The 12585-nt window shown below is 32.7% G+C and overlaps 1 protein-coding gene across 6 annotated transcripts in view; it reads right to left on the bottom strand.

Annotated features, from left to right (window-relative positions):
* Positions 1–12585, bottom strand: part of LOC129749551 (A-kinase anchor protein 9) — a 147346-nt gene that overhangs the window by 26818 nt on the left and 107943 nt on the right. For all 6 annotated transcript variants that reach the window (XM_055744552.1, XM_055744553.1, XM_055744554.1 and 3 more), the window contains 2 exons: positions 11213–11407; positions 10642–11133 (listed from right to left, as the gene is read on the bottom strand). In XM_055744552.1, coding sequence (XP_055600527.1) covers positions 10642–11133; positions 11213–11407 — 687 coding nt within the window. The remainder of the gene's footprint in view (positions 1–10641; positions 11134–11212; positions 11408–12585) is intronic.

Here is a 12585-nt window from a genome sequence, read left to right as displayed (position 1 = left end):
AAACATGTAGGGGAATTGAGGGTAAAAACAGCCATAACTCCATACCACAATGCGTGCGGTTGCTCAAATAGCCTTTATTCGATCCCTCCGAAAAAATCACATAAGGTGAGTATAATTTGGTTCAAAATTTTCATGTCCGAACTTAAAAATAAAAAAATAATAAAAATAAGTAAAAAAAAATAAATAAAATAAAAAATAAATAAAATAAAAAATAAATAAACTAAAAAATATATAAAATAAAAAATAAATAAAATAAAAAATATAATATGAAATAAGGAATAAATTAATCATAAAAAATTTAAAAAAAAATTAAAAAAATTTAAAAAAAAAAATAAAAAAAAATATATAAAATAAATATTTTTTTCATAATTAATTAAAAAATATGGGGGAGTTCAGGGTAAAATCAACCATAACTTCATTTTCCGAAGCGTGTGGTAGCTCCAATAGCCTTCATTCGATTCCTCGACAAAAACAACACAAGATAGGTCTATTTTTGTTTAAAATATTTCAGTCGAAAAAAGTGTTCCTCTGTATTGTTTACAAAATATAGGGGAATCTGGGGCTAAAAAGGCACTGCAAGTTGATTTCATGAATGTTCCTCCACAATTTATCATTTTATGTTTATTTATTATATTGCCATTGAAAAAAAGGCGTTTACATCTTTTCTCGGGGTTTTATGTGATAAATTATGAAAAAGGGTAAAAAATACGCAAAAAAAAGTTTATCCAACCTCAAATGGATACTACGATTTAAGTGTATTTTACAAAGTTTTAGTGTGTAGCCTGCAGCTTTCTTGAATGTAAACATTCTGTCTAGCTGTCATTTAGCGCTCTTGAAGTTTTCGTTTCGTGTTCAAAATTGGAAGTAATTGGTTGCAAAATGCCCAAAAAAGCACACATTCCGATCAGCATCCGAAATTTGAATGTTAAACATCACAAAACCGGCAAAAGCTACCGTAATATTGCCGATATTGTCCAGTTAATAAAGATACGGTTGCTAGGATTGTTCAGAGGTACAAACAGCGTGGTTCAATCTCACCAGTTAAGCGATCGGGGCGTCCTTCAAAGACTACAGGCCGAATTGACAGAGCTATCGTGAAGAAGACAGAGCTAGACCGGGGACTATCAGCTCCGAAAATTGCGAAACAGATTGAAAGCGAACTTTCCATTCAACTGACATCACAATTCGTGCGAAATCGTCTTCATAAGAAAGGTCTTAAGGGCAGAGTAGCGCTTAAAAAGCCATGGTTGTCCGCAAAAAATATCAAAAAAAGATTGAAGTGGGCCCTGGACCACATTTCATGGACCAGTGATGACTGGAATAAGGTGATTTGGTCAGATGAGTCGAAAGTAATGCTATTTGGGTCTGTTGGTATCACAAGAAAATGGCGGCGAACCGGTGAAAGTTTGAAAAAGGAGTGTTTGCGGCCTACAGTCAAGCATGGCGGAGATGCGTTACTTACATACATACATTGATTTTTCAGCCAACTTAGCATAACTTTGATTTCCATTGGCAGGTAGAGTCATGGTGTGGGGATCTATGGCTACATCCAGCGTTGGAGAACTTGAATTCATCGATGGAATCACGACCAAGGAGGTTTATTTAGATATTTTGAAGCGGAAACTACCAGCGTCTGCACAAAAGCTAAAGTTGGGGCGCAGATATACGTTCCAACAAGACGGAGATCCGAAACACACCTCAAAGCTGGTTTAGCAATGGTTCAAAGAAAAGCGTATCAAGGTTATGGAGTGGCCAGCACAGTCTCCCGACCTTAATCCGATCGAGCATCTCTGGTCAATTTTGAAAATTAAGGTTCAGGAGCAAAAACCAACAAGCATCCAGCAATTGCGGCAGGTAATCTCAACTGAATGGGACAAAATCACCCCGGAAACAACTGATAAGCTTGTTGGATCGATGCCACGACGTTGTCAAGCAGTTATTGAAGCCAAAGGAGGTCACATGAAGTACTAAAGCTATGTGAGCCAGAGGGGTGGATAAACCTTTTTTGCGTTATTTTTTATCTTTTTTTTAACATCATATCTCAAATGCAACAGAATATGTTTTTTGACTTTGTTTTAACATAAACAATAATAAGCTGAACAACAATTAACTGCGTTTTAATTTTCCGTAGGGTTTTTTGGAATAAATCTAGTTTTTCGCTGGGGGTGGATAAACTTTTTTTGCATACTGTATGTCCAATCGATTTTCCGGACAATTTTACTAAACGAAAGTATATTTTCATAGATTCCCGATCAGAAGAGCATATCAAAATAATAACTCAAACGTATTTCACCAAGATATTTACATCTGATTTAGTTATAATTAAGTACTCCAAATTTTCGATTTTAAGTTTCTCTAATCTGAATAATATCTTATTCTGATTGACAAACTTGAATGGGGTTGAGCTCATATTCAATGATCAAGATTTTTTTCAGATTGTCCTTAAAATAAAATGATTATATCTTATTTTGATATACGTACAACTTTTTCTGAAACACGGACATCGAAGTCAACCCGATCAGAAGAGAAAAACTAAATTATATCAAGATGAGATATTTTGATATTCAATTTTTTCCTATCTGGATGAGTTATAATTTAGTACTCGTAGGATGTTAAAATATCTCAAATTATATCAAAAAATCTATACGATCATAGCTAAATTATATCAGTTTTTGATATGCTCCTATCAAGATTATATCTCGTTCAGATAGCATAGTTTGATATTGGACAGAACAAATTATATCAAAATTATAACTTATCAAGATATGAGTGCTTCGAGAAAATTTTCTAATAGAAGGTCAATAAACCACATTATTTGATAAAACCATGCCCCATTTTTGGTTTCCCAAAAATTTGATTCAATTTTATGAATCTGTTGAGCGGAACACGTTTATGTACGGTTTGAGCCGTTGACTTCGATGTCCGTGTTTCAGAAAATGTTGAACGTATATCAAAATAAGATATAATCATTTTATTTTAGCACAATCCGAAAAAAATCTTGATCAATGAATATGAGCTCAACCCCATTCAAGTTTGTCAATCAGAATAAGATATAATTCAGATTGGAGAAACTTAAATTCGAAAATTTGGAGTACTTAATTATAACTGAATCATATGTAAATATCTTGGTGAGATACGTTTGAGTTATTATTTTGATATGCTCTCCTGATCGGGAACGGCTCAAACCTTACATTAACGAGTTTCGCTCAACAGATTCATAAAATTGAATCAAATTTTTGGAAAACCAAAAATGGGGCATGGTTTTATCAAATAATGTGGTTTATTGACCTTCCACTAGAAAATTTTCTCGAAGCACTCATATCTTGATAAGTTATAATTTTGATATAATTTGTTCTGTCCAATATCAAACTATGCTATCTGAACCAGATATAATCTTGATAGGAGCATATCTAAAACTGATATAATTTAGCTATGATCGTATAGATTTTTTGATATAATTTGAGATATTTTAACATCCTACGAGTACTGAATTATAACTCATTTAGATAGAAAAAAATAAGTATCAAAATATCTCATTTTGATATAATTTTGTTTTTCCCTCCTGATCGGGTTTGGTTCGTTAAGGAAGGAGGATATTGAATTTCTTCGCCGTTTATACACTTTTTTCCCCATTGACTGGGCAAATGGTGTAATTGTACTTAATACAAAATGAGTAAACATTGAAGTCTATTTTGTGACTAATTGTATAGATTCCTTTCATGAGGAATATTGTAGATTATAATACATTGAATCCTTTGAAAGTTCTAACCCTACGTACGGATTAATTGCAGTATTTTTTTTTCCAAGTATCACATTTTCTAGCTCTACTACAAACATGTACAAATTCAAATAAATTTTTTACTCGTGTCGTTTTACGGGGTCACCACACATTTCTTTCGTCCCCCATACTTTCTCCTTGAGGTATCAATCAGAAGCAGCAACGCGGAAGTTCTTGTTTTCTAGAGCATCACCCCTCTCTGATGCCAGCATGGCACCGCTAAATTCACACTTTACACTTTACATCATCTTCACAATTTTCTCGTCCCACCACTCAAAAGCGTATGCAAAGTAAATAAACAACATAAGCAGCAATAGATTAAAGCCAGACGTGTTAGCAGTAAACGCTGCTCATAATTCTACGCTCCCAGCTTACATGAAGGGAATGTTTCCCTTTATGCTTCGTCTGCGATGAACTATGGGATCCAATTATGCGCTGCCGCATAGATATTTAGATCATCGCATATTTGTACTAAAATCACGAACATTATTTTCAGCTTGTGTCCTCAACTCTCGCCTGTCATGTACGAATAGAAGCACTATTTATAATTTTATTACGAATCTCCTATGACGCACGTTATGAATGAACTTCCTTCCCAAGCACCGAAATTCAACTTATTCCGAGATCATTCATCATCAACTTTAAACAGAATATGTACATTAAATTCGTCTTCCTCAATCGATAAATTATCTCCACTGATAAACTACGTAGGTATGTAGATCGATAAACGAACTTGGATCAGACTTTCGTTAATATCTTCCAAGCTCAAGAACTCTGGACACTTCCTGCGCGGTCAAAAGTCAACGACTAAACACAGCATACACAAATTCATGAACAGACTGAGGATCGCCTGAGCAAACCCGCCGCCAGTCAGTTAATCGTCTCGTTGATTTGGTTCTCTAAAATGCGCCTGCGCATCCGCTTTAACAAGTCACTCACTCACAGTTGGTAAATTACGTCTGCTATACACACAAACCAAATTGAGATTCATGATTCCATGGAGTAATGTCACATGTTGGCAAACGATTTCTGGGAGAGTTGGGAATAATTTTAACATGTTCAAGTAAAATATGATAGTCTTATTCATATACTTGTAAAATAACAGTAATCTAAACAAAAGGTGCTGATATTCCTCACAATTATAAAAATATCAAATGGAAAATAAAAACTATTACTTAGAATGAGAGCCTCTAAAACCCGTTTGTCTATTATTTAAAAAAAACAGCATTTAGATTGGGCACTAGACTGAGTCAATTTTGGGTCTTTTCTGAATTGTTGAACCAACACGAAGCCTTTTAGACCCCAGGGTTTGATAAATTCAAAAATGACCCAAAATCGACTCAGTCTATTGGGCACCCTAGATATTTATATACATATAATTACGCTTAGCTGTTTAACGACGACTAAATAAAATATTGAATGGAATCAAAGCAATCGAAAGATTGCCTTCAATTCAACCACGATATAAGAAAAGTTCAGATACCGGTATTTCGATAGCAAATAAATAACTATCGGCTTCAGTGAGCATTTTCGATTCGTATCAATCGAAAACACTCACCGAAGAAGAATGTAAGCTGCTATCGAAATATCGGTATGTGAACTTTTCTTATACCGTGATTGAATTAAAAGAAATCTTTCGATTCAGTAGAATAATTCAACCAAGTAGACTCACAACACGTATTCGAGAAAAAAATGAACATAAAAGGTTATATTGGAGTTATAAGTTTTAATGTGTAAGCTGAAGTTCCATCGGACAAAATCAAGAATTATTTATTGGCCGGTAAAATTGTCAAACAATGAAATTTTCTGCATTTTCAGTTTAACGTCCAATTAAAATCGGATTATATAAGTTCAAACAAGAAAACAGAACAGCGAATAAATGATGACATGGTCTCATTATCAACACTTTTGACCCATTGAATTTCGGTTGGCTCTTATCAATGTTTTAGTAAACTGATTGAAAAAAACAGTAGAATGAATGAATGAAATCATGGGCTCAGAATTCGCTCAATTTTTTTTTTTTCAAAATTGTCTGATTGTCTCTTTTGTAGGTAGAAAATCAATCCCAGATATCCTATTTTCTTACATTCCAAAATGACATATCAACATCAAAACTCTCTTCACATATGTGTTCAGATTCGGATTGTCTCTTCAGTGTCAATATAACACTATTGAAAATTTGTAGGCTTATTCGAGTGAATCCAAATAAAAATATTTATTTAGTTACCCCCAATTAATTCTTGAAATTTTTAATTTTGCATTATTACTTTTTTTATGGACGCACCCTGCGTCCATTTCCTTTCTGATGAATATAAATTTATTTTGCATAAATATACTCTTAATTCAGTGCAAAGTTGAATTTAAGTGCAAGAAAATCTGAAAAATTTCGAATTTTGAAAATGTGAAATTGACAAATATGTCAAATTACGTCAACTTTTAAATCCTCTTATCAAAATTTATCTGGTGTGATAAAAACAATTTTGACGATTCATTAATTAAAATTAATTACCACTTTTTTTACATTTTTTGTGGTGATGATCTTAAAAAATTTCTTGGCTTTGTTGGAAACTAAGTGAATTTTTTTTAGCATTCCATAGCTGATCTACAGTCTTTTTTCCAAAGCATGTTTTTTCGGATTTTTTCTTAGACTTTGAACAATCGAAAACTAAGGTGTCGTAGCTGAAAAATGTGTGAGAAACATATTTGAGTTACATTACGAGGTTACCAAAACTATAAATTTCCAAAACTATAGAAGTTTCCAAAACTAAAAACACTCCAGGGACTGTAACGGGTAACAATTTCAGGGAGAGATAGGAGTTCATATTCAAAATTCATATAGCATTCGATATTTAACTAATAATTAGCACTTAGTATAAAAAAATATTCAAAACGAAGAAGTTTTTGTTTCACATTTCAATGCGCAGTTCTTATCCCTATTTCTGATGCAGAATTCAAACATTTAAAATCATTATAATGATGGTCCAGAATTGAAAATCAGAATCAGATCCATCTTCCGGAATTTTCATCCAGACTCACAAGATGGATTGGAAACAAAAATACGAAAATCGTGAACCAATTCTAAATTCAGATTTTGGATTCATGCTCATTATTAAGATTTCAAGTTAGAATACAAAATTCAGATTCAGCTCGTAGATTTGTTTCACAAACAAGATAAGAATATCAATGTGAAGTTTTCGTTAAGAAATTCTAATCGCAGACTCATAATTCCTTGTTGATTCATAATCCAAATTTTGTATAGTCACGAACGCTACGCCAGTGTCATAAATAAACCAAAAAAAACCCAATTTTGAAGATATTTTTTTCTCAAGGGATTTTAGGCGACACTGGCTTATATTCATCCCAAGAAGATCAAATTAAAGTCAGTTTAGATGGACAATCAGCTGAACGTCACAAATTTAAAATAAGACGTAAGTTTATTATTATTTTAATTATTAAATCACCTTTAACGAAAATCTTTGTTGATAAAGAACATGCTATCTTCAATCAAAAGTTCCGCTGGAAATAATTTCAAGTAGTTTGTTGTAGGGTGGTCTAACCGGTTTTACCGAAACCGGTAAAACAGGTAAAACCGTCCATTTTCCAATACCGGAAATACCGACTATTGAGACGGTAAAAAACCAATATTTCCGGTAAATTTTTCATTATTTTTTTGCTTTGAAATAAAATGGACACAGCTAAATGTTTTTTTTTTTTTTTTTCAAATATGTATGAGTGCAAATACTCAAATTTTGTTCAATCAGCTTCAAAATCTAAGCTCAATAAACCTTACTACAAGGTTTATGTGAGATTGGATTATTGCTAAAACTTGTCGATATAACTTTTGTATGAAAGCTATAGTGGCATTCAAAAGAGCATTGCCAAGGTGCCATCTCTCTCTTAGAAGATATTTTTTCATGAAACTTTACACATTTCAGTTCAGCTATCGAACTAACGCTCCACAACATTTAAAGATTGTTCAAGTGTACATACAATGACTGAATAAAAGATAAACATACAAGAAATTTAAGATTACTTCACAATAATCACTGTATTTTTCATTGAAAAACTGGAATTTGGTCAAAAGATGTAAAAATGAGTAATCTATAAACAGGCCAAGTTTATCAAGTTCATCAAGTTTCATGCGGTTATCAAGTGGTGCCGGACTTTCACAAATTTAAAATTTAAAACCGAAAATATTGAAAACTGATTAGAAACTTCATACTTTGTTTCAAAACATTAAATTTTCCAACAGAAACAGCAGTTAAACACATGTTAAAATGATTGTAAGAAATTTTTCTGTCAATATTTTCAAGGTAATTAATGAAATTCTGTTGTTTTTATTTTTAGCTCTGTTGAAGCATTTCCTTTTTCCAGCCAAAGCAGTAACAAAGTTTTTATAAATTTGCAACAGTATTATAATAAAATACGTATGGATCAGATCGAAACAACTATATTTATTGCTGAACTTTGACTGGATTTTGAAAAGATTTTTATTTCTATTTATTCGTTTTAATGTTAGAAAGGCAAACTGAATGCGATCACGACCTATGTTACGGGGAGTCAACCAGAAACTTTGTCTTTTTGTATATCAAAATATATATATTTTGTATATCATTTTCTAAAGACGTTTTAAAACTGTTCCCAAATCTGTAAAATCTGTTCTTTCCCCAGCTGCGATAAATATAAGATGATAAAATCTGTTATTAAATCTGAATACTGTACAACAGAGTACGGGACAAAAATTCGTTAAAAATTATATGAAACTTCTATAATCTCTGCAACCTCACAGCGAAATTATAATAGTGAAATTAAGATGATAAATATTATGATTATCATGAGGATGATGATAGATTTATGACAAAAGGATAATTCGAAGACACAATACCATATTTTTCAATCGAAAATGTTGCTAAATCTATTGCGTTATAAATTCTGAGCATTTTATGCCATTACTACTGTAATTAGACGGAGCTTTTTCATGAATTCGATATTATTTGAAAAATACCGGTTTTACCGGTTTTATCGGTTTTATAAATTACGAATACCGAAATACCGGATTTGAAAAAAAAAACGGTAAATCCGACCACCCTAGTTTGTTGTAAGTCCTTCTTTAGAGCTTCACAGTACAAATTTGTGAAGGAATATTTGAAAAAAAAGTCATGTCTCAAAACAATTATGTTTTTAATGGACAAAAACTCAAACATCAATCAGATAGTATCACAAATTATATTTTTACCAGTTTACCTAATGCTTGCATTGTTAAATCAAAATATCACAGAAAAAATTCATTCACGAAAACCAAAAGTAAAATTTATCTTTATCATAAATTAATTTACAGAACAAATTTCTGATACTATTTCATTTCTCCTGCAGATTTACAAATGCAAAAATATAGATAGAATGACACAAAAACATGTAAACCGGAATTATTTTTTCCTAAAGAGATCTTAAATTGTCATATTTCTTCAAACCAAAATTATCCATTCTCAGATACTGAAACATTCATATTTTTCGTTGAAAATACATTTTATGCATGTCTGATGTCCATGAACTGGCCACGGTTGAAATTCGAAAAACTATCATATAACATGATTTCGGCCATACACATATTCTTTTACATCCATCACTTTCTGTCTGCTTCAACCAAATCCAAGAGTAAGACATTCTGACTCGGAATCAGTCTAAGGCTATGGTCATTTAGAATCCGAACATCGAACATTTAGAATCCAGTTACAAACGTGTGTATTTTAAAAACTATTCATTTGAACGAAAAACTTTCGATGGAGGAAATAAAGGTGTTAATATGATATTCAATGTAAAAATATATAAAAAAAATTATCACTGATTGCGAGAAATACTCTCACTTTATCATAAAATATCTTTTTTTTTTATCTTTGCACACTTTTTTTAGACATGTATTGCTCTATTATTTTTACCACAGAAGCAAAACCTTTGCAAAATCATGATATTTTACACAAATTGATCTGGAAATACCAATTGGAATCTGGTTGGAACCTTTGGTGAGTAGGCATCTCGAAGAATTTGACCTCTTAAATTCGGTTTTGTCCATCAGTGAGAAAGTGGCTTCTTATACATCTTAACCATTTAAGCCAAAAAAAAATTCAGAAAAAAATCAACAGTTCATGAGTTTTCAAATCAAAAATGAAAAAGTTCCAAGGCGATTGTGCAATATTATTTTTATCATATCTTTTTGCATCGTAAATAGCTCAAACATACGTAAATTCAAAAATTTAAAAAAAAATAGGCAAGATAGTAATTTTTATAACTAACACAACACTGCTAAAGTTTTGCATATCCGAGCTCTAGTCACGTAGCTGTCTGTCACCGAAATAAAGTTCCCGGATACTAAATGATCATAGCTTTATTAGCCTCTTTAACGTTTCCCAGTTTGCAACAAAGAGTTCTAAATACAAAGTTTAAATGTAACTCACTTGTTTTTATATGATTGATGGTTTTTTAATCATTTTGTAATGACATACTATCCATGAAAAAATTTTAAGTGTATTTCTTACCTCGTCCTTCGAGACAGTTTTGAACTGTGGGTTCCGGTAAAAATTGAGTTTTTTTTTTCAATTCAAAGGTAATCTAAGAGAGATCAGGGTAGTTTTAAAATTCAAAACTTAGGATTGTGAAACTTATACCTACATATGATTTTTTTTATGTTTGAGTAAGTAAATTCATTAAAAAATACATTGAAAGGATATGTTGTTTTGTCAGATTTTTTGCCAAACGGCTTTTGGGTCACCAAGTATCATTGCTAAATACGAGATGATTTGTTTGATTCCTGAATTAGCGCACCAATGAAAATTCAAACAGGATGTAAAATGTCCAAAAACACTTACCGAATATTCAGCTCGCACACCAGCTATTTGCATCTCCAGATCGTTAATGCGTTTGATGGCAACCTCTTCGATGCGCGAGTGCCGATGAAGTTTATCAAATATTCGTTGCACTTCATCGACAGGCAGCGGAGGCGGATTTTGTTTTTCGCCAACCAACGAACTGGCTTCACTAGATTTCTTTCTATGCAGCGGACTTTCCTGGTTCATGGATATGTCTTCCGAAGGACTGCTACACACGAGCGAAGCAGCCGAGTTGGAATGCAGGGTTTCGAGATTCTTAGTTTTGCGCTCCAACGTTTCCTCGATGTCGCGTAATTGAACCGTCAAAGCTTCGAGCACCATGCTTTGCTCGAGACTTGGCCGCGACAGCCGAAGTTCTTCCTCGAGCTTCGCGATTTTTTCCTCGTAGCCTCGATCTGCCTTGAGACTTTCCATCTCTTGATGCAAAGATTCCTTCTGACGGTCTTGCGCATCGATGTAGATCTCAAGCTCCTATTTGCGATAAAAGATAAACAGCAAAATTGACAAATTTTAGAACACTAACTCAACTTAAATTTTCATCAAATCCAACCTTTATTTTGGCTTCCTGGACATGCTCGTTGATCGATTTGCCTTCGACGTGGGTTTCTAGTTCAGTAATGATTTCTCGAAGCGTGAATCCTTTGTCGATGGAATCTTTGAGGTCCGATTCTAGCTTCCGGATTCGATCATCGCGGTCGGAAATCTGAACGCTCAGTTCCTTGTACTGTTGCTCGGCCGCTTCCAGCTGTTCAATATATATTCATACAATTCAGGATTTAATTTTTTTTACAAATTCCGGTCTAGGGTGCTACAATCAATCATTTACGATTCATTTGCGTTCTGGTCATGCACGTATGGGAGCACTAAGTTCAAATTTGGTGGAATAAAAATGGGTTTTCATTGTTCTTACAAAATACCGGAGAATGTTACATTCTCCTGATTTTTAACAAGTGCAGCGGCATATTTAACAGCATCGGTATTGCGAAGCGAAGTGTACACAACAAATAAACGATCCTTTAAGGATTATCATAGTAAATGCAACATAAAGAAGGCTACCAGGCATCGACAGTCGTTGGCGATTCAGAACTGAGAGTATTCTACAATAAAATAAAAAAGAGAAAAGTTCGGGAGGAATGTAGCTCTAGATTTCACCTGAGTTGTACCGAAACCGTATGTGCCAAATATTACTTTATACGAGTTAAGTGAACAGTTTTCCTTTTCCCAAAATTTACAACTTCATAAATTAAAACGCTGTTAAATATATTCACAACCTTTCCAACGCAAACATATATATTATTATATTTATTTATTTATACAAATTATGTATATTTTACATGGGTTTAAAAAGATTTCAGTTCATTTTACTAAATCCGTTAAAGCAAATGGCGATGCAAGACAAGCAGTAAAGTTCAAACATTTCAAGCAACAGAATTCCTATTTTAAGCTCAAAAGACCACAGTTTTGAGTAAAAAAAAACAAATTATTGCAACTCTATCAAAATTTGTTTTCTTTTTTTTTTGTACGGGATTTCCATACTCTGGGATGATTCATTCCTAGAAATATCAAGATTGATTTATGCGGTTTAGCTTAGTTTATGCAAGTTAAGATTTCAGTTTCTTTTAATTTTTTTTAATAAAAAAAAAGTCTAAAATGATGAATTCTTACGTTCACACTTAAAAGAGCGCCTACCCACAAAATATTCCTATTTTTTAGTTAACAAATTTAACTTTTTTTTTAAATATAACTCCCCATGATGGTCCAAAAATGCCAAGAAAAATGTTCTTCTCAAACCAAAAAATTCCAAATTCCAAATAAAACTTTGATGAACGATTAAAACTATTCAATAGTAACAATCTCCACTCAGTCCAAAGTCCAAACTTCGAAATTTTATCCCAAATTAGATTCTACTACAGTTTTTCAAAA

Source organism: Uranotaenia lowii, chromosome 2 (assembly GCF_029784155.1).
Source record: "Uranotaenia lowii strain MFRU-FL chromosome 2, ASM2978415v1, whole genome shotgun sequence".
In the NCBI taxonomy this organism is placed as follows: Eukaryota; Metazoa; Arthropoda; class Insecta; order Diptera; family Culicidae; genus Uranotaenia; species Uranotaenia lowii.
The sequence above is the reverse complement of the archived record's forward strand: the minus strand, read 5'-3'. Positions and strand labels throughout refer to the sequence as shown.